This window comes from Rhinolophus sinicus, linkage group LG07 (assembly GCF_036562045.2).
Source record: "Rhinolophus sinicus isolate RSC01 linkage group LG07, ASM3656204v1, whole genome shotgun sequence".
Lineage (NCBI taxonomy): Eukaryota > Metazoa > Chordata > Mammalia > Chiroptera > Rhinolophidae > Rhinolophus > Rhinolophus sinicus.
In genome coordinates this window covers 31,454,092-31,481,172 of record NC_133757.1, presented here as the reverse complement: position 1 = coordinate 31,481,172, position 27,081 = coordinate 31,454,092, and the positions used below count along the sequence as shown (strand labels likewise).

At 39.3% G+C, this 27,081-nt stretch overlaps 3 protein-coding genes across 10 annotated transcripts in view; 2 read left to right on the top strand and 1 right to left on the bottom strand.

Annotated features, from left to right (window-relative positions):
* LOC109450775 (interferon-induced protein with tetratricopeptide repeats 1) overlaps positions 1-9,922 on the top strand; it is a 48,569-nt gene extending 38,647 nt beyond the window's left edge. For both annotated transcript variants that reach the window (XM_074339413.1, XM_074339412.1), the window contains exon 2: positions 6,651-9,922. In XM_074339413.1, the coding sequence (XP_074195514.1) occupies positions 6,651-8,076 (1,426 nt within the window). In that variant the 3' untranslated portion in view covers positions 8,077-9,922. The remainder of the gene's footprint in view (positions 1-6,650) is intronic.
* The window catches only part of SLC16A12 (solute carrier family 16 member 12), a 184,963-nt gene that overhangs the window by 61,415 nt on the left and 96,467 nt on the right, over positions 1-27,081 (bottom strand). The window lies entirely within an intron of this gene.
* On the top strand, positions 12,849-25,101 carry IFIT5 (interferon induced protein with tetratricopeptide repeats 5). The gene is made up of 2 exons (XM_019739032.2): positions 12,849-13,201; positions 22,108-25,101. Exons 1-2 carry the CDS (start codon positions 13,197-13,199, stop codon positions 23,549-23,551), a joined length of 1,449 nt encoding a protein of 482 aa, XP_019594591.1. The 5' UTR covers positions 12,849-13,196; the 3' UTR covers positions 23,552-25,101.

Here is a 27,081-nt window from a genome sequence, read left to right as displayed (position 1 = left end):
GCTTTGGCATGTCCTCTGGCTGAGCAGTCCTAAGACCAGCACTAGCAACAGCCGCCTCAGTTCACAACTTAGCTTGGGGCAGCAGCTGGAAAGGCGGCAGGGACAAATGGTGGCGAATTGAATTGTCTGGCTTGGGACGGGTGCTAGAGAGGCAGCTTTCTCTTGGATGGAGGAGCTGGCAGAGGCCATTGTTTCTTTGTTGAGCCCTCCCCCTTCCTGGCTTGCAAACACAAGTGGCCACCATTTCCGAGTCTCCACTATTCTCATGGCTCAACTTTTGGGCACACCCAGGCCGCTTCCTGCAGCTTTTTCATGCAGACCACTTGATTGCACTTCCTTAGGTTCTCTCAAAGGTTTGCGTAACGCAGACAAGCAGCATCTGGCTTGAGTGTGTCCTGTACCTCTGGCTGAGCAGCCCTAAGCTGACAGTAGTGGCAGCCGACCTTTGTTCACAGCTTGGCCTCTCAAAGGCGCTTCCAATCACAGCATTGGCGGCAGACATCTGCAGATTTCTTTCTGACTCCTGCTATGTGGCCCTGGGTGAGGCACGGGCTGTGGCTGAAGTACACCTACAGCAGATCCCCTCCAAGCTGGTCCTGGGGCTGGCGCCCCCAGTGGCCAGCTTCAAAAAGAGCTGGAGCATTACCTAGCTGTCTTCAAGTACGACACACCAAAGGGGCGGATTGGGCAGGCACCAGAGTCCTGCTGAAGCAGATCCTGCTCTGTAGGATCAGCCCCTGCACAAAAACCCTTCCACTGTAGTCAAGGCCAGTCCTTATAACCAGTGAATCCAAGGGTCAGTCCCTCACATTGATGTGCAATTATCAACCAAGTCTCAACTGCAAGAGGAGGGCTCACACAAGGGACACACGTGGAGCATGAGGCTCAGGTGACCAGAAAGACTGTGCCACTGAACCCCACAGCACACCCACTACATAAGGCCACTCTACCGTGTTTCCCCGAAAATAAGACCTAACTGGAAAATAAGCCCTAGCATGATTTTTCAGGATGCTTGTAATATAAAATCAGCCCTACCGTATTTCTCCAAAAATAAGACTGGGTCTTATAGTAATTTTTGCTCCAAAAGATGCATTAGGGCTTATTTTATATTACGAGCATCCTGAAAAATCATGCTACGACTGATTTCTCAACAGACACTTTGCAGGCAAACAGGGAGTGGCAGGAAATATTCCAAGTGATGAAAAGCAACAACATACAACCAAAACTGCTCTACCCAGCAAGGCTGTCATTTAGAATTGAAGGAGCTTCCCAGACAAGAAAAAGCTAAAGTTGTTCATCACCACCAAACCAGTATTACAAGGACTCTTAGAGGGACTTCTTTAAGATGGGAGGGGAGGTTAAGGATGGGTGAAAGGGGAAGGGATTAAGAAGAACAAATTGGGTGTTACACAGTAGTCATGGGGATGTAGCTTATAGCATAAGGAATATAGTCAATAATATTGTAATAACTAGGTAAGGTGCCGGATAGATACTAGATCTATCAGGGTGATAGATGGGAATGGGTTGGGGTCAGGGTGAAAAAGGTGAAGGCATTAAGAAATTCAAATTGATAGTTAATACACTATGGGGAATATAATCAACAATGTTGTAAAGATTATGTAAGATGACAGATGGGCACTGTACTTATCAGGGGATCACATCATAGATTGTATAGATGCCTGACCAATACGCTATACATCTGAAGGGCTGAAGTAGAATATCATTGAATGTCAACTATAACTAAATATATAAGTATATATAGTCATGGGATGTAGAGTATAGCATAGGGAAGATAGTCGATGGTATTGTAACAGCTGTATAAGATGTCAGAGGGTGGTGGCTTATCACTTTATGAGGGATTTAAATGTCTATTACATTGCGTTGTACAGCTGAAACTAATATAAAAAAATTGAAAAAAAGAATTTTCCAGCATATTTGCTATATACAGCTGATGCTAAATTGTGGGCATTTTTTTATGTGTCTTTTATAATGTTATTCTCTTAACTTTCTTGAATACATTTTCTTTATGGGCTTGTGTCATATTTCTTCACTACCTTAGCTATGAATGTATCATTTTTGTAGCTCACAGGTTAGGCTTTAAACAAAGCAAACACAAAAGTTATATTTTTCGGTTAAATATTCATTATGCCTACTTACCTGATTTGTGGCACAGAGATGGGGCTGATGAAACTAAGAAAGAGGGATAATTCTGTCTTTCCATAGTAGGTGTTGATGGTGGGATGTAGCATTCATCTTCAGAGAGGCTGTCCCTTCAGTTCCCGAGAAATAACTCAGGCTTGCCCTACTTTCCATTTCCCATTGACTATCTCAGATGTGGAGGAAAACTGGTGTGTCTGACTGCTTAGGCTCGGGTAGCATTGTGAAGAGGACAAAGATTGTTTTTGGAGACCTTTCATCTCTCTTCTGCACTTTCTTCCACGTTTACTTTTCTTTTCCTTTTCCCAATAGGAAGAGGCTGGATGTGAGGTCACACTGATTGGCTGAAAGAATTCTCTATACCGGGATCCTTTTTCATTTTCAAAGAATTTCAGAGAAAGCACTGATAGTTTATGGCATTGAAATTTCAGATATTCTGATTCTTTATGCAGAAGGTTCCTGGTTGTGGTGTGATTCCTGTGGAGCACACACATCTTTTTGGGCTCTTCAGATCTCATATCATGCATCTGTCAATTCTATCTCGAAGCCAGCTGATTGTTTGTGGCGGCAGTATACGGACTGTCAAGTGTTAAAAAATTTTGGACGTCTTTATAGGATTCTCTTGAAACCTTAATCTTTGACTTTTTCTCCTCACCTTCTTGGGTTTCACCATTTTGTACAGAATATGCAAAAATTTGGTTTATAATTAGAAATGTGCAATCTAAAAATAAATTAACATTGAGAGTGGATGGGAAGTTTGGTTATATAATGGAAGATGTTCAAGTAATATAAAACAATGGTGAGTCACTGGAAGAAGGAAAAACTACTTAGATGATGATTAGAAGCTTACAAGTCACTAGTTTTGAGTACTACATATTAAACATTTAAATTCAATGAATAATTTAAAATAAATTTATAAGTAAATTATATTGTTAAATGTAATATGCTAATTACAATTTTGAGAAAATTTAATAGATTTACTTCCCTAAGTGAAATAAATTTAAATACTATACAAAAATAAATAAATAAATAAAATGCCAAATATTAAAGCCAAAGAAAGACTCTTAAAAGCAGTAAGAGAAAAGCAGTTAGTTACTTACAAGGGACCTCCCATAAGACTGTCAGCTGATTTCTCAACAGAATCTTTGCAAGGCAAAAGGGATTGACAAGAAATATTCAAAGTGATAAAAAACAAGGACCTACCACCAAAACTACTTTACCCAGCAATGCTATCATTTAAAATCCAAGGACAGATAAAGAGCTTCCCAGACAAGAAAAAGCTAAAGGAGTTCATCACCACCAAACCAGTATTACAAACAAGAAATTTTAGAAGGACTTCTTTAAGACCAAAAAAAAAAAATCAAAATTAAATGGCAATAACTACATATCTATCAGCAATTACTTTCAATGTAAATGGATTAAATATTCCAATCAAAAGACATAGAGTGGCTGAACAGATTAAAAAACAATACCCTTTAGTATGCTGCCTATAAGAGACTGACTTCAGATGGAAAGACACACATAGACTGAAAGTAAAGGGATGGGAAAAGATATTTCATAAAAATTAAAATGAAAAAAAAGAAATAGCTGGGGTAGCAGTATTTATGCCAGACAAAATAGACTTTAAAACAAAGGCTATAACAAGAGACAAAGAAGGACACAGTAATCTCACTTCTGGGTATTTATCCAAAGAAACCCAAAATGCTACTTGGCAGGGATGAATGTGCATCCATATGTTCATTGCGTCATTGTTTACAGGCAGCCTGGGTGTCCGCTGTTGGATGAAAGGGTAAAGAGTAAGCGGTACATATATACAATGGAATATTGCTCAGTCAGGGAAGGGAATGGGTTCTTGCCATCTGCAGCAGCATGGATGGACCTGGAGGGTATGGTGCTGAGTGGAGTATGTACGACAGAGAAAGACAGATGCCATATGATTTTGCTTATATGTGGAATCTAAAGAACGAGACAAATGAACAAACAAAATAGAAATGAATTCATTTCTATTCTGATGGTTGTCGATGGGAGGGGGTTGGGGTGAATGAGAAAGGGAAAGGGATTAAGAAGTACAAATTGGTCATTACGCAGTAGTCATGGAGATGTAGGGTATGGCATAAGGAATATAGTCAATAATATAGTAATAATATGTATGGTGTCAGATGGGTCCTAGACTTATTGGGGTAATAGATGGGAGGGACAGTTGGGTGGCAGGATGAAAAAGGTGAAGACATTAAGAAGTACAAATTGGTAGTTACAAAATAGTCATGGGGATATAAAGTAAAGCATAGGGAACATAGTCAATGATATGGTAATAACTATGTATAGTGCTAGGAGGGTACTAGACTAGTCAGGGGGATCACTACCTAAATTATATAAATGTCTAACTACTATGCTGTACACCTGAGATACAAAATCATATTAAATGTCAACTGTAATTGAAAAATTAAAAAAGGGGGGAGGGAAAGGTGAAGGGGAATAAAAGGTTCAAACTTCCAGGTATAAAACAAGTCATGGGGATATAGGGAATATAGTCAATATTATAGTGATAGCATGATACAGTGTCAGGTGGTTGCTGGACTTATCACGGTGATCACTTTTTTAGGTATATAAACATTGAATAACCATGGTGTACCCCTGAAACTAATATAATATTGCATGTTAGCTGTATTTTAATAAAAATCTTTTAAAAAGACCTTATTAGGGATGAAAAAGACAAGCTACCCACTGAGAGAAAATATTTGAAAACCACACACCTCACAAAGAACTCATATCTAGAATCTACTCATATCCAGAATCTATAAAGAGTTCTCGAAACCGAACAATAAAAACAAACAATCCAATTAGAAAACAGGCAAAAGATATGAAGAGATATTTTACCAAAGAGGATATGTGAATGGCAAATAAACATGTGAAAAGATGTTCAACACTACTAGCCATTAGGGAAACGCAAAGTAAGACCACAATGAGAGATCACTACACACCTATTAGAAGAGCTAAAATTAAAAAAAAAAAAAAAGTGAAAATACCAAATACTAGTAAGGTTGCAGAGAACTGGGTCATTCATACATTGCTAGTAGAAATGTAAGATGATATAGAACACTGAAAAATAGTGGCAGTTTCTTAATAATGTAAGCAGAGCCTCAACATATAACCTAGCAATTGCACCCCTACCATTTATCCCTGAGAAAGGAAAATCTATTTTGTTTCTTTGTTTGTACAGGCAAAATCCTGTACACAACTATTCATAGCGCCTTTATCTGTCATAGGCCCAAACCAGAAATAACTGAAATGTCAGTGATGAGTGAAAAAAGCCAATATCTAAAGGTCACATACTATCGGACTCCATTTTTGTGATATTCTTGAAATGACAAAATTATAGAGATAAAGAACAAATTAGTGGTTATCAGAGGCTAGGGATGTTTGGGGAGGGAAAGAAGAGACACATGTGACTATAAAAGGATAGTTGATAGATATTTGTGATGATGAAGTAGTTCTGTATCTTGATCAAGGTGGTGGTTCCATGGATTTACTCATGGGATAAAAAAATCATAGAACTATATACATATTACACAAATTTCAATTTCCTAATTTTAATATTGTACTATAGTTGTGTAAGATATAATCATTGGGAGAAATTAAGTGATGTGTACATTGAAACTACATACTACCTTTACAATGTTCTGTGAATCTATAAGTATTTCCAAATAATAGGTGAAAGAAAATAATTGGTCAGAATTATCTCTTTTAGGTGATCTTATTTTGTCGCATAACCTGCAGACTAAGGCCCTGATGTTCTGCATTTCTAAATGGGCTCTGTCCAAATCACATTAAAAGAAAAATAGGAAACTCTTATCTAGCACTTTATATGCTCTAAGTGCTTTACATATATGGCTTACTAATCCTCACCAACCCCAGTGTGATAAGTAGTATTACTATCCCTATTTTACAAATGTGACTCCGACGCACAAAGAGGTTACCTGTATAGAAAGTGCTGGAGCCAGCATAGGGAGCCAAGCACATTGCATTCAAACTCCATGCAGATCTTAGAAACAGAGCTGAACATTGAAAAACGTGGAGGGTAGGGATGCCAACCCTACCCCACATCCCCCATCATCACAGAGTCAAAAATCCACTGTAACTTTGAACTGTACAATTGGCCTTTTTATCCGCCGATGCAACCAACCACAGATCGAAACAATAGTATTTTCCATCCACTGTGGGGAATGCAAAAATACTATTTTCCATCCAAGATTGATTGAATCCCTGGAGGCAAAACCTGTTAGGAAGGGCCAACTGTATTTATTGAAACCAATCCACACATAAGTGGACACACCCAGTTCAAACTGATGTTGTTCCAGAGTCAATGACAGAGAGACTCTAAGGAAATCACAGCAGGTATGTCCTTTTCAAGGCTATAAATATAGAGTTTTATCTGGCATCTTTCCATTAGCTGTTCCTCACCTAACAAAGAAAATCTGGTTTTGTTTTCACAGTAAGACTACTGCTGAAGATAAGATCAAAGATGGGCTGGATCAGTTGAGATGCCACTTTACGTGGAAGTTGCTAATTGAAGACACTGAAATGACTGATTTAGAAAACAGGGTCTTCGATGAGATTGAGTTCCTAGACACCAAATACAATGTGGGAATATACAACCTTCTGGCCTATGTGAAACACCTGAAAGGCCAGCATAAGGAAGCCCTGGAGAGCTTGAAAGAAGCTGAAGACTTAATCCAGCAAGAACATGCCAATCAATCAGACCTGAGAAGTCTGGTTACCTGGGGCAACTATGCCTGGCTGTATTACCACATGGGCCGACTGGCAGAAGCCAGGACGTACCTGGACAAGGTAGAGAACACTTGTAAGAAGTTTGGCAGTACTAACTACTATAGAATGGAGTGTCCTGAGATGGACTGTGAGGAAGGATGGGCCCTGCTGAAATGTGGAGGGAAGAATTATGAACGGGCCAAGGCCTGCTTTGAAAAGGCTCTGAAAGTCGACCCTGAAAACCCTGAATTCAGCACTGGGTATGCAATCGCTACCTATCGTCTGGATAGTTTTAACAAAACAATACAGGACAGTGAGGCATCTTGTCTGCAAGCCCTAAAAGAGGCCATCAGGCTAAATCCGGAAGATGCATATATTAAGGTGCTCCTTGCTCTGAAGCTTCAGGATGTGGGACAAGAAGCTGAGGGAGAAAAGTACATTGAAGAAGCACTGACCAGCGAGTCCTCGCAGACCTACGTCTTTCGCTATGCAGCCAAGTTTTACCGAAGAAAAGGCTCTGTGGACAAAGCTCTTCAGCTCCTAAAAAAGGCTTTGCGGGCAACACCCACCTCTGCCTTCCTGCATCATCAGATGGGGCTTTGCTACAGAGCACAAGTTTTGAACATAAAGAAAGCTACAAACTTTCAGCCTAAAGGACAGGATAGAGAAGCTATTGACAAAATAACAAGATTAGCCATTTCTCATTTTGAATTTGCTCTGGAACAAAAGCCCACACTTGAAATTGCTTATAAACACCTGGCAGGTATGTACATAGAAGCAGGTGACTACAGAAAAGCTGAAGATGCTTATCAAAAATTATTTTGCATGAATTCACTTGACGAAGAACACCAGCAAGAGATATATTTCCTCTATGGCCGATTTCAGGAATTTCAAAAGAAATCTGAAGTCGATGCAATTATCTGTTATTTAAAAGCAATAGAAATAGCAAACCCATCATTTACAAGAGATAAAAGTATCAGTTCTTTGGAGAAACTGGCTGTAAAGAAACTTCGGAGAAATGCCTCAGACATAGAAAGCTTGAGCATCCTTGGGTTCGTCCACAAATTGAAAGGAGAAATTGATGAAGCCCTGGAGTGTTATGAGCGGGCCCTACGGCTGTCGGCTGCTGGTCGAGAACTCTGTGGGATATGATTGGTAGGCGCTGAACTATGGAACATGCTCACATTTCATTAGATTTTAGGTTAACATGTACTAATCATCTTTTCTGCTTGCTGCTTTCAGAAACATATGTAATTCCCTGTCATGATGTAATGTTTGGACAGTTATTCAAACCTGATAATGTGTTAGTTGTATTCAAAAGATAGTGAAACAGTAAGTATTTCTGTGTGTGAGAGAGGAAGAGAGAGAATCCATTTCTCTGTGAATGTTATATAGTAGAAATAACAGTTTGTTAAGTACATTTATAGCAAATAAAACACTGCACTTACATAAAGTAAAATGATTCATTCATTTGATCAACAAATAGTTTTCAGTGCTAGATACCAAAAATACTATGGTGATGCAGGGGAGGAAAAGTTCTATTTCCTCTACCCATCTTAGGTTCATTGGCTGGGGCCCCATAAATTAGAGTGACAATAGACAGATTAACAAGAGAAAAATAAAATTTCATTAATATGTGCATCTCACATGCACATCAGAGTACCCAGTGATAAGTAACTCAAAGAGGTGATTAGAATGTAGGCTTTTGTAGCATCCTAACAAATGAACAATACATTTTTGGAGAAGTGATAAGACAAGAAAAAGAACTTTGAGTTTCTAGGTAGCAATTTGTAGAAAGGTAGATATATGGGGAAAACTAATGTAAAATAACCATTTGTTACTAAGGTTTGTTATGTAGATTCCTTTGGCAGTGACTCTGGACTGATAAGTGCCTGGAGTTTTCTCTGGTGATTAACTCTGTATTCCCTGGTAGAGAGAAGAGGGGGGACACCTTCACAAATTTATGGGCTGTTTTTAGGCAAATGGGGGATGGCAGAGAGCTTTTCTTATATCTGCTTTTCAATTGTTTTCTGCTCAAAATAATTCTTAATGCCCATGTAGCATATTTAGGGGTGGTATATTCTGCTTCTCTTCAGTGAACAACGCAGACATTTTCCCGAAACCTCATGTAGTTTACAATCTAGTGAGACAGACACTAAAACAAGTACTCAGTCAATTAAAGGTCAGCTTGCTCCATGAATATGTTTGAAATTTAATACATTGTGAGTTGTTCCAAGCAGTTTCTCTTGTGTTGTGCCAGTTTGTCTGAAGCGCTATTTATTCAGCCATTTGCTAGTGTTGATCTAGTTAGAGCAAAAAATATGAAACGGATGCTAAATGATCTGAGAGACCATCGGTGGCAATCATCTTTCATTATGACATTTTATTAAAAGGCAATGCACAGTAATATTTTTAAAAAGGAAAAATAAGAAAGCAATGTTATTGTTTTTTCATTGATATATATTTTTGGGGAAGATATATTAATTTCCTATTGTGGCTATAACAAATTACCACAAATTTGGTGGCTTAAGAACACACAGATTTATTATCTTATAGCTTTGTAGCTTAGAAGTCTGAAATAGGTTTCACTAGACTGAAATTAAGGTGTTGGCACAATCATACTTCCTCCAGAGACTCTAGGGGATAATCCTTTTGTACCAGCTTCGAGGCTCCCTGCGTTTCTTGGTGGGAACCTCTAATCTGTGAGAATACATATCCTCAAGGAATTTTCAGAAATATTGCTCTGGGCTTTGGATTGCTACTGAAATTTTATCGTAATTGGAGCGACCAAAATTTATATCATTGCAGGGCAGGTGTTAGAGTTACATAGAAGCAATCTTCCCAACTTTCTTATCACTAAAACAAGAGATTTATTAGATTTCACAAAGACAATACCTTAAAGTGTTTGTGTTTGGGGAAGGAGGGTACATGGTTCTAAGATTAATCTAACCACTGCCAAGTCTCACAGAGTCAGAAATATTAAAAATAAATAATTGTTGGATTGGTCAATACTTTATTAGGCAACTCTTCCCAGGCATTGCTATACATCATTTGCACCCAGAAAGCAGAGTTAATTAATGCAAAGTAAGTCTCAGGATGAGTGTGTTCATGTGATGCGTGTTTGACAATCTCCAGAGATCACGGTTACTTACTGTGTATTGTGGCCTAATACCATCTCTGTCCCATCATTCCGAACTCTGAAAGAGATCTCTACACTTCCCATAGCTCAATAAAATAAAAATGCGGGAAAACCTGGATGCTTGCAGAGAAAAACAACAAAACAGCAAATCCAGAAAAATAGTTGCTCTTTTGTATTGAAAGACTGAACACGCTATTGCCAAACTTAACACGAGTATTTCCAGGCATTGCCAATAGGTTTCTTTAAATTGATGGTTGAATTTCAGGAGTTTGTTACGCCCATGTAAATGACTGACAGAACCTCAGTTGGTGTCCTTATTTAGAGTTCCTGCCACTGAAGAATCTCCCCAAATACACAGGAATCAGGCCAAGCCAAGGCTCTTGCCATTCACTGCTGTGATAGGTGTCCCAGCCCATGTCTTTGCTAATTGCTGTCTATACAGGATCGCAGGCTCCAGGTCCTTGGGGAATGTCTCCATTCTCATGATGCTGCTAGAGGTGAAACTGCGTTGGGACTCCAGGCCTCTACCCTATATCCTGCCCCAGCTTGGATTACCACCATCAGTGTGTCCACAACTCTGTATCTTTTCCCCAGCTAAACCACATGTGATACAGACACCTCCACTCTGGAGTCCCATGCTGAAAGGAGAATGCCTTCTCTGACATTCCCTTTGATGTCCATCCTTTGACCCAGGCCTCCTCCTGAGTTCCACCACTATTCCTTCTCTTCCCCTGCATTCAATATTTCCCCTCCTACCTAAGTCCACTTTCTATTTCTTGCAGACTGTGCTATGAGGACTAATATAAAAAAAAAAGGCATACGTGTATACATGAGGTCATGAGGGTATTCTTTGTAGCCCTGATTATTTGTAGCACTGAGGGAGATAGAGAGAGTAAGAAGGAAGAGAGGGATTTTGCCCTTCCAGGCACAAAGAAGTTGCACTTGGCAACCTCTGGAGACAATTTTGGTTGTCACAACTGCGGGGTGTTACTGCCATCTAGTGGGTATACATAAGGATGCTATGTAAACATCCTCGATACACAGAACAGCTTCCCATGACAAATTATCCAGCCCACATATCAATGGTGCTAAGAAACTTGGACTTACATTCATCTCCTAGAAGAGTTACTGACGATGAGTGTTTGTTCTGAAACACTATCTTGAGGAGTACCTACCTATTCCTTAAGTTTCAGTTTCCTATGCAGATATTAGATCAGTTGCCATGTTTCACTATTTCCCTTTTTCTCTGGTTGCTGTGTTTTACATGTTGTTGAGAAGAAATTCAAAAGACAATACACTACTGATTTTACCAAGAATCCACCTAATCCAACAGTGTGTGAAAAAAGATTGATATGCAAATTCCATCTAGTAATTTCAGCATGTTCAACACCTATTCAACAGATCTTTGTTTCTTCTCAATCCTGAAAATGCACATTCCTTTAAAATTTTTATGGATGCCTTTTGTCTTTCTGAATTTGAATTTTTAAACATATAAGTAGAAAAACCAGGTTTTTTTTCCCTTTGATTTTTACCATGGATTGCTTACTTGTTATCCATTTAAACCTTAATAAGCAAACACTATATGTTGGCCCAGATACAGCTGAGAGAAAGGAAGGGAAAGAAGTAGGAACAAGGAAGGAAAAACATGATCAAGGCACTGGAAAATTTTTCAAACATTGGAGCTCTGTTAAATTTTTCTACAACCTTGGTAAGGAGGAAATTCTGGGCTTATTTTTCTACCCAAAATAAACCATTCAGTACCTTTTCTAAAATGTGACCTCCCACTTAAGATAAATATTACAATAGCCTACAGACCACCCTACATACATTGCCTCTCTGACCTCATGTCTTACAACTTTTCCCTGCTTTCTCCACTGCAACCACACCATTTGTCAACTATGCTTCTGCCTTCAGGTCTTTAGGCTTACTGTTTTCCTGCTTGGTGCACACTTCCCTAGCCCCATATCCACTCCTTCACCCCCTCAGATATTTGCTGAATTGCCACTTTCTCAGTAAAACCTTCCCTCGCTCACATATGTATAATAGCAAAACACCCTGTGCTCCAATCACCTCTATGCTTTTTCTGCATAGCATCATCTGACACGTTTTATTTGTTCTTTATCTCACACACTGGAAATTAACTCCAGGAAAGTAACTCCTTGGTCTAAGTCGGTGCTATTATTAACAGGGCCTGAACAATGTAGGGCTCCTAGCAGTTGCTCAATAAAACTTGTTGAATGAATGAGTGATTGAAGTCCAAGTAGACAAAAATTTTAGTGTATGGCTGTTTGGCATTTTTCTGCCTAGATTCCCAACACCACCCCCCATCTTTATTGGGACCCTATTACAGAAAGAACAATTGGCAAGAACACGGAAAGTGAATACTCTCATACAGTTGTTGAGTGGGGGGTGTATAAACCTTTACAAAGCTATTAGGCAGTATCTACCAAAATTTTAAATTTATATACATTTTGACCAAAAATATCGTTAAATTTACCCGATGGAAATAAGGGCACCCGTGCACATCGTTGCAGTGCTTATTGAATTAAAACTGGACGTGGTACTTCAGTTTCAATTTAGGATGAACAAAGCTGGAAGGAGTATCACTGCCACCCTTACAACAAAAATAACGCTGAACAATCTCCTGTCATTTTATTTAAATAAAAAAAAAGTTAATCCAGCGGCACGCGGATTCAGGGAGACCAACGTCCAGAGGCCTAGATGCTTAATTCAACTCTAAACGATCTTGCGTTTTGCAAACGTCTCCTGCGGGCCCCTAAATCCAGCCCGGGGGATGGGGAGGGGGTGGTCCCCACGCATCCCTTCCAGAAGTTTCCGTTTCCTGGAGCTGGACTCCGCCTAGCCCAGGATCAGATTTACTTTCTAGTTTCCTTTTCCCGCTCCGGTCCTGCCTTTAACAAAGACAAATGCCCTCACACGGACCTAACGCAGCAGACGCCTAGCGGGAAGCGCGCGCCCGCAAGCCCTTCCACTCCGCGGCGCACGCGCACACGCACGTTCACGCTCAAACGCCCGCGCGCATCCCGCCGCTCCGCTGCGGGAGAGTCCGGTCCCGAGGAGAAAGCCTGTGGGGTCTTGCCTCCTTCCTGAAGGTCCTCAGAGCCCAGCCACCATGAGGTAAGGGCTTTTCCCGCTTCTCCGCCCAAACCGTGTAGCCCTTTGTTTCAAACTGGTGTTTTCCTTTTATCCCGTTAACCAACGCAGCGCTGCGGCTCTTTTATTAAGAGGCCGAGCTCCCCGTGCCCGGCAGCCAGGCGTCTGTATTGGGGACGCTTCCCGGGCGCCCTGTCCAGGTCCCGGGCGTCTGAAATCGGGCTTGACCAGGATGGTGTCCAAGCGGACGCTTCCCTGGAGTCGCCACCCTCCCCGCCAGTCCCTGGCGTCCGCCGTCCGCACTGTCGGGCTGTGTGGCCAGGCGACGAGCCCAGGGAGGTTTGTCCTCTCCCTGCGGCCGCAGTGGTGACTGTGCTTGGTTCGCGCCCTCCCCCAGCCCCCCAGCGTCAGTCCGCGCTGCTTCTACGTGGCACTGGTCTCCTTAGGCCCATCGCCTTTCTCTCCTTCCCAAGCCTGCAGCTGCCATTCCCTCCTTTTGGTGGTTTGGCCGCAGCTCCGGGCGGCACATTTGTCTCCTGCCATTTTGCCTTTCTGATTTCTGGGTCGGAGTTCTGCCGGTCCTGTGAGCTCGCTTTGAACCACGGACAGATTTTTATTGTTCCACCCAATCCGCTATTTTATCAGGATTTCTTTATCTGTCTCCTTTACCAGTTTATGGTGATGGCGTCCTTGTCTCACCTTTTTCTGTATCCGCAGGGGCTAGCACCCTGCCAGTATGTGATCCGGGAACCATTCCCATTTAATAAGTTGAGGAATGAGAGGTGAAGATCCTGGGCTCCAGAAGCCGACAATCCTTTGTTCTACTAGTTGGGTGACCCAAAGCAAAGTTTCTGAAACTCTGTGAGTCTGTTCTTACATGTGAAAATTAATGGCATCCATCTCTTAGGACTTTGGAAAGGGTTAATTAACTGCTTAGCCCATGATAGTTGCACATGTTGGCTATTGTTAGAAGAAAAAAAAAGAATTAGGTCCCTAACTTCTAACGTTTGTGAGAAGGGAGGGAGGTATTAGGAAGGGCCTGAAGAAACAAAGAGGAAAAGGAGGGGTGCACTGATGTGTGTATATGCAGAATGGAGTGGAAGAAGGGTGGACCTCCTTGGGGATTGTCTCCCAAGGACATTGAAAGACTGCTGCTTCCTAGACAAAAAAAATTTACTGAAACATGAATGTTGCCTCTTCAGATATAATAGCCTCTCTCTGCCAGCTTCCCAGAGACAAGGTTAAAAGTGTAAGCAGACAAAGTTTAAAAAATACAACTTCTCCTGGCCTTCCAGTTGTGTGTAAATTTCACAGCATCTGAGCATAGCACTTCAGTGGCGGACTGAATGTCCCTTTGAGGTCTCACAACTACATTCATAATGCCCAAGGCAGCCCTCCTCATCGTTTTTTGGGGCTAGGCTGGTGGAAACCTTCAGAACAGAGACCAGTGGTTCTTTTACTCTGTGGATGGGCAGAGTGCTGGTAAGCCCATAATGTTGTGAATCTGAGCAGGCTGTTAATTAAGGCCATGGTAATTCTTGCCCATGATTTTGGTGCAGTTACACCAGAGAAAGAAACAACGACCAAGAGACAGTCTTGCCATGTTTCCCAGTGAGGACCATAGGAAACAATTCAAAACCTATTTTCAAAATCCAAACATGGAGCCAGAGACAGAGCATGTCATATATAAAGACAAGTGGGATAGGGAAGACTTGAAGTGGGAAAAAGTTTGGAACCATTAGCAGAAAGGGAAAAACTAGCAGGAATTCCTTCATCTGAAATTTAGGTGCTTTTTATGATAGGCATATACCTAGGCGTGAGCTACTAGTATGTAATTGCATTCATTCATTCAACAAATATTTATTTATTGAGCTTCTATTATATACCTGGAGTAATAGATGCTAGGGACACAGAGGTGAAAAAACAAAATCAGAACAAGGGCTCTCCTTTCATGGGGCTTGCATTTAAACAGGGAAATAGACAAACAATAGATGAGTGAGTAAATAATCAACATAATTCAGAAAGTGGTAAGAGCTAGAAGGAAAATAAAATAGTGTAATGGCCTAAGAGAGTGACCTAGAATGGAGGGGTCTATTTTAGATAGCTCTGCCACAGACAGCGTCTTAAATAAGGAATATTTGAGCTGAGTTACTAGTCATTCAAAGATTAGGACCAGAGCATTCCAAGTGGAGTAGAAACAACAGGAGTAAAAATCTTCGAACTTGATATATTTGAGATAGGAAGAAGATATGTCTAAAACAGTGAACGAGGAGAGTGTGAATGAGAGTAGTAGAAGATTGGATGTGTAGACAAGGCCCGCTCCTTTAGCGACTTGTAGGACATAGCAGGGGCTAGATTAATATCTAAGGGTACTGGGAAGCATTGAGAGATTTTAAACCAGAAGACTAACATCATCTGGTTTACATTTTCAGAGTTTACTAGCAAGTACTACGTGGGAACCAAAAGTGGAAGCAGGGAAAGCAGATTTTGCCCCAGCTCAAAGGAAAGATAATTGTTGTTTAAACTAGGAAAATAGCAGTAGAAATGGGGAAAAGTGGAGGATTTGAGTTGTATCCGGAAAGTAGAATTAACAGGATTTGGAAGAAGGGTTGAGAGAAAAGGAATCAAAGATTATTCCTCTGTTATTTAGTCTGTGGAACTAAGAGATGCCAAATAAAGTGGGGAAGACTAAGGAAGGAATAGACTCAAGGGACTCAGGTTTCTGTATTGGATGTTTGTTTGGGATGCCAAATGAACTTCTGATTGAAGATGCATGTGAACTAAAAATTAGGCAAGTCTGGAATTCAGGGGAGAGATCAGAGATAGAGGAAATACTCTGGAAGGTCATCAGCATATATAACAACATGCTTAATTGGATTGTGGGGAAAAGTATTTTAATTCACTTAATAATGATAATTATATCTTTGAAAACTAAGATTCTTGCACCTCCTTCAGATCACTTTTAACATATTTTTACCCAGTTCTTTTGTTGTTTGAGAGAATCACTAATCATCCTTAAATAAATAGATCTCTTTGTCAAACCCTATCTAAAGCACTCTGCACAGCACATCCTGGTGAGAAGTAGCTCCATCTCAAAACAACTCCAACAAAGTAGAATATTTGTGACTTTAGATTGAGGGCTCAGATTTGAAATCACTGTTTTCTTAACCCGAGATGTTTAAATATCTGGCATGTCTCTTCCAATGGTTGTCACACAAACCTCTTACCTGCTCTTTAAGCTGCTCTAAAATCCCTTTTTGTGTTCTTTTTAGGTCTTCCTGAGGCAAAGTGAATTTTACATGCATTAGATATATCCTATGTTTTAAAGCAAATTATTCTATAAAACAAGCTCCAATTTTTATTTTAGAGGTAGTGCAGTATTATGGTTGAAAGGCCTAAGCTTTTGAGTCAGGCAGAACTAGGCTTGGCTCTTGGCTCGGCCACTTTATCGCTGTGTAACCTTTAGACATTTAATTTAAACTGTATCTGCAAATCCTCATCCATAAAATTGTGAAAATAATAAGAGGTTGTTATAAAAGTGAAGTGTAATTTATATAAAGTGCTTGGTACACTGCCCAGCATGTAGTAAACTATCAATCAATGGTAGATTTAGTTACTCAATGTTTTTTGAGAACTCATCTGATTCTAGATAGTATATTATAAACAGTGTACATTTATACTATTGAGTTGAATCTGCAGTGAACCCAGGTCATGTACATAAAGTTGTTTTTTCAAATATATCCTTGTTTTCCATTTAATTTAGCTCTTCACCTTGAATAAAATAGCAGAACTTTCAAGTTAAAGGAGAGCTCTAACCTGTTGGGCTTGAGGCCTTTTTATCCATTAAGCTCTATAGGCCCAGTGTCTCTAATTGTCCCATGCAGTAGCCACCAGTCCTATATGACTACATTAATTAAAGTAAATAAAACTAAAAATTCACTTCCTCCATTGTACTGGCTACATTTCAAGTGATCAGTGGCCATAGGTGGCTAGCGTCTCCCATAGTGTATAGCATAGATAAGACCATTTCATCATGGCAGGAAGTTCTATTGGAAAACTCGTCTAGAACCTACAATCACTAAAATGTGGGATCTTTATGTGTATATTTATATACACAAACAGAACGAGAATAAATATGAAAAAATTATAAAATTGAAATTAATGAGCTAATTTAAATTGTATACTAAATATAATACTTAGTCAACTATTAATGTTTACATTTAGTATTTATTAAAAAATGAAAAACATTTCATGAAGTACTATATTAGATTATAAATACGAAGTGGTTTTATTTTCCTAATCAGTACTGCTAATTGTGCAATTAATCCAGTTCTCTAACTTTTCCGTCACGTTAGGCTATTAGGACAGCCCCTTTCCGGTTCCAAAAGACTCTGTCCAATTCAGTTTAAAACTTCAATCTCATGTTTGATTCAAAGCACTCTTTTCCTCCTTCCTAACCCCCAGCAAATATTGATATAAGTGCTATGAAGAACAGGAAAAAGACTAGACTTTAGGATGGTTGGCAAGGTGGGTGGGGGTGCAGCTTTACCTAAGGTGGTCAGGAGTAGGCCTCTTCAGAGAGGTGCGATTTGAGCCAAGACCAGAATTACAAGAATAAGCCCTAGAACTCTCTTAGGAAGAGTGCACAGAGTTAGGGAATAAAAAGCAGGTACAAATGCCCTGAGGTAGGTGCATACTTAGCATAAGACATAATAAACAATGAAGTTTTTTTTAAAGGCCAGTATGGCTGGAGTGCAGGCCATGAGAGGAAAGTGGTACAAAATGAGGCTAGAGAAATAGACATGGGCCAGATAATGAAGGGCATAGCACCCATGGTTAGGGGTTTGGGGCTGGAGATAAAGATTTGAGTATTAACAATGAATAGTTTCGCTTCTGCCTTATAGTCCATCTTTCTTGCAATTATTCTCCCCTCTCTCCCACAAGCATCATTTCTCCCTTAATACTGGATCATTCCCGCTGGCATATGACTAAGTCATTAAAAATATCATGAATTTTTTTTTGTTCACAATTCCTGCAGCCTCCCTCCAGCCATAGCTCTACCTCTCTACTCCCTTCATAGTAGAATTCCTTACAAGAGTGGCCTGTATTCCCCATGTCCACTTCATCACCTCCCATGATTCCTTCAACCCACTCCAGTAATGTTTTCATCCCTACCATTCTATTAAAACTTATTAAGGTCCCCCACAACTTGACTCCTGCCAAAACAGTGATCTCTTCTCTGTCCTCATTTTGTCAACATCTTAGAATCATTTTATACATTGAATAGTATCTCTTTTTTGAAATAAACATTTTCTTCTTTAGCCTTTCTTTGTTTCTTTGTTTTCCTGCACCCTCACTGGTTATTCTTTCTTGCCCTCTTCTCCTGGTCCTTCTGTTAGGATTGACGTGGAGTGAATTACAACTTAGTTGTTGACCTTCTCTATGCTCACTCCTTAGGCAGTTTCATTCTAGATCTCCTAGTTTTAAAGTTCATCTGCATGCTGACTCCCAATGTTATATCCTTTGTTCTACCTTCACTCCTCTTCATCTCCAGATTTTTCTTCATTAACATTCAACTATATACTTGACATCTTCACTTGAATGTCTAATGGACACCTCAGTTAACATTTCCAAATAGTTCTCTTGATTTATCCACTCAGTTCCTGAAGTCAAAAGCATAGGAATCATCCTTGATGTCCTCTTTCCCTCATGGCCCTCCCCATACCCAATTCATCAGAAAGGCCTGTCAGTTCTGCCTCCAAAATACAACCCTCCCGTCCTCACTAATCCTCTGCTACAACCCGAATGTAAACTTGCATCATCTCTTCTTGGATTCCTTCCTCACTTGCCTTCATATGTCTTTCAGGGGAGATTTGCTCTGGCCATGCTATGTAAGTTGGAACTACCTCCCAGACACCCTGCCAGCCATCCATTTCACTCTCCTACTTTATTTTTCTCCGTAACACTTATTATCATCTCACATACTCTATATTTTCATTTATTTTTTTGTCTTTTAACGGCGCACCCCAACCCTGTTAGAATGTAAGCTACATGAAGTAAGGATTTTTTTTCTATTTTGTTCACTGCTGTATCCCCAATACTTAGAATAGTGTCCTGCATATAGTAGGCTCTCAATAAATATTTATTGAATGAATACTTCCCCCACCAGTTTCCAACTTCCTCTCTTGACCCTCTATGGTCCATTCTCCACAGAGCAGCCAGAGGGATTTTTTTTTTTTTTTAAACGTAGATCAAACATTTTCATTTCCCTACTTGAAATTTTTTCTCCAGTGGTTTCCCATTGCAATTAGAATAAAATTTATATCCCTTATCATAGCCTATCAAGCCCTGCATCCTCTGTCCCTTCCTACTCCTCCTCCTCATCTCTTGCTATGCTTTTTGTTGATGCTTCAACCACACTTCTGTCTCCTGAATACTCCAAATTTGTTCTCATATCAGGGTTTGCACTTGCTGGTACCTGAGCCCAAACGAGGGTTTCTCACCTCAGCATTACTGACATTTTGGGCTAGATCATTCTTGATTGTTGGGGCTGACCTGTGCATTATAGGATATTTAGCAGTACCCCTCACGTTGATCCTGTAGATGCCAGTAGCCATTCCTCCTGTGGTGACTTATCAAAATTGTCTCCACACATGGCCAAATGTCCCCTGGGGGAAGGGCAAAATCACCACGCAGTTGATAAGCTCTGGCTTAGACCATTCAGCCCTCAGATCTTCTATGCCTCCCTTTCATTTTTGCGATTTTACTTCAATTGCTCTTTTCACAAGAGCTATTCCTTGACAATCATAACTAAGTACCCCATCCCTACCATCACTTAATCCCATTACTCTGATTTTTTTTTTCTTCTTAACACTATTACTGTCCGGGATTATATTGTTCATTGATTTGTATACATGTTTATTTTCTGTCAACAACTTTTGTTCCTTTCTCTCCCAAAATGGAATTACCATGAAGAAAGGACCTTCTTCTGTCTTGTTTACTACTATATCCATTACAACTAGAATGTTGCCTGGCATGTATGATGTGGGATGGTCAATAAATGTTCATTGATAGAAATATTACTGTAGTTCCCATAAACATTTATACAAATATGTATTTACATTGTATATACAAGGGGGGTAGTCCTGTGTGCAGCATAAAGGGAAATACACGCACACTACACTGTACATTGTTTATCTCGTAATTAGAGCATTTCCCTCTTTGAGAAACCCTAAGTAATTTTTTTGTACATTTCTTGTGGCGTTTAATTGTGGCCAATAATAGATTTAGAAATCTTTTCTTATTGCCTAACCACCACCATCAAACAAACAAATAAAACTAGGTATATGAATCAGGACTTTTGTCAGTTGTAGACAGTAGAAACCCAACTCAATATTAAGCAAGAAGAGATTTGCTTAACTAAACAGAAGTCCATGGGTAGACAAGGTGATCCAGGCAAGAAAGGATGCAGGTATTTCGTCAGTGTCATGAGCTATCTGTCTTTCTTCCTGTCTAAGCTCTGCTTTCTTCTATGTCAGATTCTTTCTCAGGCAGGCTCTTTCCAAGAATTTGGAATGATGGCCACTCCAAGCTTATATTCTACAAGTGTAAATTTTTTTGAAAGAAGAGATAATTTCAGCAAAATTGTATTTAATTGGACATTCTCCAAATAAATCACTGGAACCAGGAAATGGCTGGAATATCTTGTGCCTTTCCACAGACTGAAATGAAGGGTAGACACCCATCTAAAATCACATGGACTGAGAGTAAGGGGAGAGGTTGTTCCACAAAGGAAAACCAAAAGAAGGGGCCCTCACCAAGTAAGAACCCCAGATGTCCAGAACACTGGCCTATAATATACCCTTCCTGGGTCACTTCCTTGGAACTTAGTTGGAATGCTGAGTTATAATTGACTGTGTGCTTATAATGTAAACTCTGTATAAGCAGGGCTGTGTCTTGTTCACAGTTACATTCCCAGGGTTGTTCAGAAGATCTTGCACATAAAAGGCTCTTATTCATAAATAACTATTTCTTATCCTTCCCTTACCCCTTCTTACTCCTACTTTCAGAGACAGTGTTTCCAACGGGACCTGCAGAGGTTACACTGTGTCTCGCACAAAAGGAGCTCAACAAGTATTTCTTGTGGTGAAGTGAATATTAGGGGCAATGATAAGTTAATAATAGGCGTCAGCCTTTATTGTCCACAACCCCAGAGGTCAGAAGGATGTGGCACTTACATCAAAAACTACTAAGCTTCCTTTTGGCTTTTCCCCATCTTTATCTAAATGTTTGTTACTCCCTTTTTATTTCTCTCAAACTTACGTTTTTCTCAATCTCTTGGTATACCTGTTGCTGTCTGTATCTGTGCCTGTTCTCTGTAGGCTTTCCTTCGTTCCTCCTTCCTTCCTTCCTTCCTTCTCTCTCCTGCTTCCTTCCTTTCTTTCCCTGCAAAAATGATATATTCGTGTAGCTTCTCTGTCTCCCTTAATGTACTTCCTGTTCTCATTTCTCATCTTCTCTTTTTCTCTCCCTTACTACTCATAATACAGAAATGAAAATTTTATATTAATTATTGACTATGTATGTATATATTCTTAATTTTCAAGTCTAGTAAATAAGACATCTAAATTGCCCCTTTCTAAAAATAGGTGGCTCTTGTGGGTTAGTGACTGCCAAAAGAAAATAGATACCCTGTAACAGAAAACTCTGTTATCTCCAGAATTGGTTTTGCAGTAAATAATGACAGTTTCATGAAATATTTCTAGGACATAACTGTACACAGAGGAAACTAGTATAAAGTTATAGGAACCTATAACTCTAAGATCAAATAAAAGATAAAATTGGTTGTTAAGCAAAGAACAGTGTTTAAGGTTTAAAAAAATTGTTTCCTTTATTTCTTCAAAAATTAAAAAGGATTTTATCTTTCACAGTGAAATTCCTAAGGACTCCTTGAAGACCTTTCTGTTGGAGTTAGAATGTCACTTTACCTGGAATTTACTTAAGGAAGACATTGATCTGTTTGATGTGGAAGATACAATTGGGCAACAGCTTGAATTTCTTACCACAAAATCCAGGCTCACTCTTTATAACTTACTGGCCTATGTGAAGCACCTAAAAGGCCAAAATAAAGATGCCCTGGAGTGCTTGGAACAAGCAGAAGAAATAATCCAGCGGGAACATTCAGACAAAGAAGAAGTACGAAGTTTGGTCACTTGGGGAAACTACGCCTGGGTGTATTACCACATGGACCAGCTTACAGAAGCTCAGAAGTATATAGACAAGGTAGGGAATGTCTGCAAGAAACTGTCCAGTCCTTTCAACTACAAGTTGGAGTGCCCTGAGATTGACTGTGAGAAAGGGTGGGCACTCTTGAAATTTGGAGGAAAGTATTACCAAAAGGCTAAAGCAGCTTTTGAGAAGGCTCTGGAAGTGGAACCTGACAATCCAGAATTTAACATCGGCTATGCCGTCACGGTGTATCGGCTGGACGATTCTGACAGGGAAGGTCCTATAAAGAGCTTCTCCTTGGGTCCTCTGAGGAAGGCTGTTACCCTGAACCCAGATGACACCTACATTAAGGTTTTCCTGGCGCTGAAGCTTCAAGATGTACATGCCGAAGCTGAAGGGGAAAAGTATATTGAAGAAATCCTGGATCAGATATCATCCCAACCTTATGTCCTTCGTTACGCAGCCAAATTCTACAGGAGAAAAAATTCTTGGGACAAAGCTCTTGAGCTTTTGAAAAAGGCCTTGGAGGTGACACCGACCTCTTCTTTCCTACATCACCAAATGGGACTTTGCTATAGAGCACAAATGATCCAAATCAAGAAGGCCACACGCAACAGACCTAAAGGAAAAGATAAACTGGAAGTTGACGGGCTGATTACATCTGCTATATTTCATTTCAAGGCAGCTGTGGAACGAGACTCTATGTTTGCATTTGCCTACACGGATCTGGCCAACATGTACGCCGAGGCAGGCCAGTATAGCAATGCTGAAGACATTTTCCAGAAAGCCCTTCGTCTGGAGAACATAACTGATGATCACAAACATCAGATCCACTACCACTATGGCCGCTTTCAGGAATTTCACCGTAAATCAGAAAGTACTGCCATCCACCATTACTTAGAAGCCTTAAAGGTCAAAGACAGGTCCTCCCTACGTACCAAATTGACAAGTGCGCTAAAGAAATTGGCTACCAAGAGACTTGGTCACAATGCCTCAGATGTGCAGAGTTTAAGTGCCCTAGGGTTTGTTTACAAGCTGGAGGGAGAAAAGAGGCAAGCGGCTGAGTACTATGAGAGGGCCCAAAAGATAGATCCAGAAAACGCAGAATTCCTTACTGCTCTCTGTGAGCTTCGACTTTCCATTTAACTCCATACGCTGGGAAATCAGTTCTAAAGCTCTTCTCTCTATTTTGGGTTCTTATACTTTTGTTTTAATCCATGGTTCATTACAGAGCCAGTTTTTATTGAATGGTGGTTGTGTACCAGGCATCATTTAAATACTTTATATATGTTATGATGAATCATTTACTGTTTTCTACTTTTTTTTAATTAAAATACTATAATCCTTTAAGAAACAGCAACATTCCAGCTGTTGTAACTTTTAAAAATGACATGGCCATTATGACTTTATACCCCTTATCTCTGCTATTTATAATAATTTTCTGGTTATTTTCCATATTACTTATGCAGTGAGTATAATCTACATAAGCCTTTGACACTTAGGTCAGGAACACTCTTTCAGGGGTACAAAATTATGTTAGCTAAGCTCTTAATTATGTACCTTGCAAAAGGTTGAACTTTCCAGTTATAGGTGTTCTGACTTCGATGAGGATATTTAGCTGTCACCTAAAGAATCCTCTTTGTTGGAAGAAAAAAGTTCATAATAAAAAGTTTGTCATCTCTGATGACTTCAATAAAAGAAAAAACTAAAACATGAGAAAAGAAGATTTCCTCAAATATAGAACTTTAGGGTACCATGAGAAATCAGAAGTATTAACTCCCAAAATGTTCATTAAGTAGCTAGAAATAGTTATGAGAAAAAAATGAATAATAGGAAATAATTAGTCTCAAGTTTCTCTGGTTCTTTTAACTAGAATAATAAACCTAAACTGAATCTAGGTGGAATTAATTTTTTCCAGTTAGAATTGCAGTATTTTTAGGTTAAAATAATTGATATGGAAAGCAGACCAATTGAAAAATTGGGAAAATGGGTAAAGTAGATGTCCCTAACCTATATCCCTAGAATACCAAGATTCAGTGAGTTAGTTTTGGGCCTGGATTGGGTAGAGTTGTCATACCCCCAATTTCTGGCCTTTGGTTAACTGTTTTAGTATTCCATCTTCTGTGAAGCTTTTTCTTTTGTCTGAAGTTTTCAGATTGACATGTTTTCCTATAGATCCTCCAAGAATAGTTAGGCCCTGCTTTCAGTTTTAATACCTAATTTAAAGGGTCATTGCTAAGGGCTCTTCTCCCAGGAGACTTTTTAAATTGGGATGTTGCTAAAAGTGGCTTCTCTAATGTTTCTTTGATTATAGACTATACAATTGTATTTACCACCACAGTATTAGTGCGAGAGTGTGCCATGTGATTTAATTCTCTATACCTCCAATGTAGCTCTTAAAACTAATGTGTATGTGTGTGTGTTTTACTTTTTGTTGCTATTTTTATTTTTTAAATTTCTATTATGATTTTGATTATTATAAAAGTAGTGAGTTCTCATTGTAAAATTTCAAATAATGCAGAAGTATATGAATTTAAAAGTAAGAGCACTCCCTTCATCCTGCCCCAATTCTACACCCCCAAGGTAAACTGTTAACAATTTGATATGTATCCTTCCAGATATTTTTTTCTATGCATATTCGAACATACATATATACCACAATGTATTTCATGAATTAAAATTTTTTAAATGTTTTACTTAAGTCCCTGCTGTTTTTATTTTACTCATTTTTTTATTTAAAAAGGGAGAACAGGGAAGGGAATGACCTTTACTCAAATATTTTAGAAGTTCAGGACTGGAAGTCCTGACCTATTAGTAGAAGATTTGTCACATTTTGCAGCAAATATTTTATTTTGCAGCAGGTCATTTTTTTCTCATTGGAAATAATGTAATCAAGGTTATATTCCCAAGTAGGCACTTAACATGCAATGAAATAGTTAAGGTATCAAAACAAAGATATAACTATCAGCCTCTATATTTAGATATTAGACCATAAGGTCTATTAAATGACTTTAAAGTTCAATAGATATTAAAACATTGAAATACATAAGAAGTAATAACAGGCTAAGAAAGCAAAAAGCAGCATAAGAAAAACTACAGCTAAAATATTGAACTAAAATTACTGTTTATAATAACTACATTTTGTCAATAATTATACTTGCTTTACTAAAGTTTATAACTATTTAGAGATAATTTCATACTCGGGTTTAAAAAAGACCTCAGAGTTGACTTATTAACTGTCAAAACTTCCAAGTTTTGATGCCTTGAATTATCTTCCTAAATGATAATTTCATCTTCAGATAGCCCTGATTCTTAGAAATTTATTCCTTCCATTTAACTGAAGACTTACAGCCTGGAGTTTACACATTTTGGTCTGTCTTTAGTGACCTCAAAGAGCTAATCTTTTTCGACAAACCAAAAATAGGCTCAGGGAAGTGGTTGTAATTTCCCTTCAGGGTCATTTGACCCTTCTGGAAGAGAGAGAAATGCCTCTTTCCCAAATCTTCCAGGTACACTTAGAAACTATTTTGTTCAGTAAAGCTATGTCACCAGCCCCACAAAAGCTGAGAAAAACCCTTTCCACAGGTGAATCAGCTGGCAGGAAAACTGCTTCAGAGTAATGGAACTCTTAAACACATTTTCTGTGTTCTCTGGGTGCAGAACTAGTCTCAGCAGTTGATTACGTGCTATCTACCAGTTTCAAGGACAATAGAGGCAGTCACTGTTGCTTTCAAGATTGAGCCCATACAAATTATTTCAAGAAAAACTGCATAAAACCACAGAACCTTAGAACCAGGAAGACCCTGAGAAAATGCCTGCTCCCACCACCTTTATTGATAAGAAAGTTGGGTCGCGGATTGGTGATGTGACTTAAGATTTCACAACACCGGCATCCGTCATTGCATTTGAACTGAGGCCATGCTGCCCAGCATGGCAGGGATATTAACTCAGGCCCTGACCTAGAAAAGGCAGAACTGACAGGTGACTTGGGCTCAAGGATTCCCCACCAGCCTTCCAAATTTTCCTTAAAACTATACTGTCGTCTAAGATGCTTCCAACCCAACTTTTCTTCCTTCTCTCTCTCCTGCACTTGGAGTCAGACCTGCATCACAGTCCAGTGGCTCCCCACCCTCTCCCTGCTCCCTTCCATTTTCTCTCATGGGTGTGGCCCTAATAAATTTCTTGTATTAAATCCTATCTTGGTATCTGTTTTGGAGGTCAAATTAACTCACCTGGTGAAATAAATGTAATTAGATGATTAATTGGCTGTAGGGTAAATCATCTTTACATACTATAAATGCTACTTATTGTTTTTCAACTTTTGGCTCAGTAATTATGGTTAAATAACAACATAAATCTTTCCAACCTTGTAATATTTAATGTTTGATTTGGAAAAGAGAAGGAGGAAAGAAGTTAAGGGAAGGGTAAAGACCCCCCCCCAAAAAAAAAAAATACCTCATCTTACAAAAAAGTTAACAGATAATAGTTAAAACTTGATGAAATAAAGTTTTGAGTGTTATTGTAAATAAGTGATAAAAAATGAACCATAATAGTTTTAAAAAATGGCAGGAATTGGAATAGGGTTTCTTTAAATTCAGTAATTAATCCTCACTTAGCAGAAAATCAATAAAGTCTACATTAAATAGATCACGAAATAGTAGTATAAGTACACCATA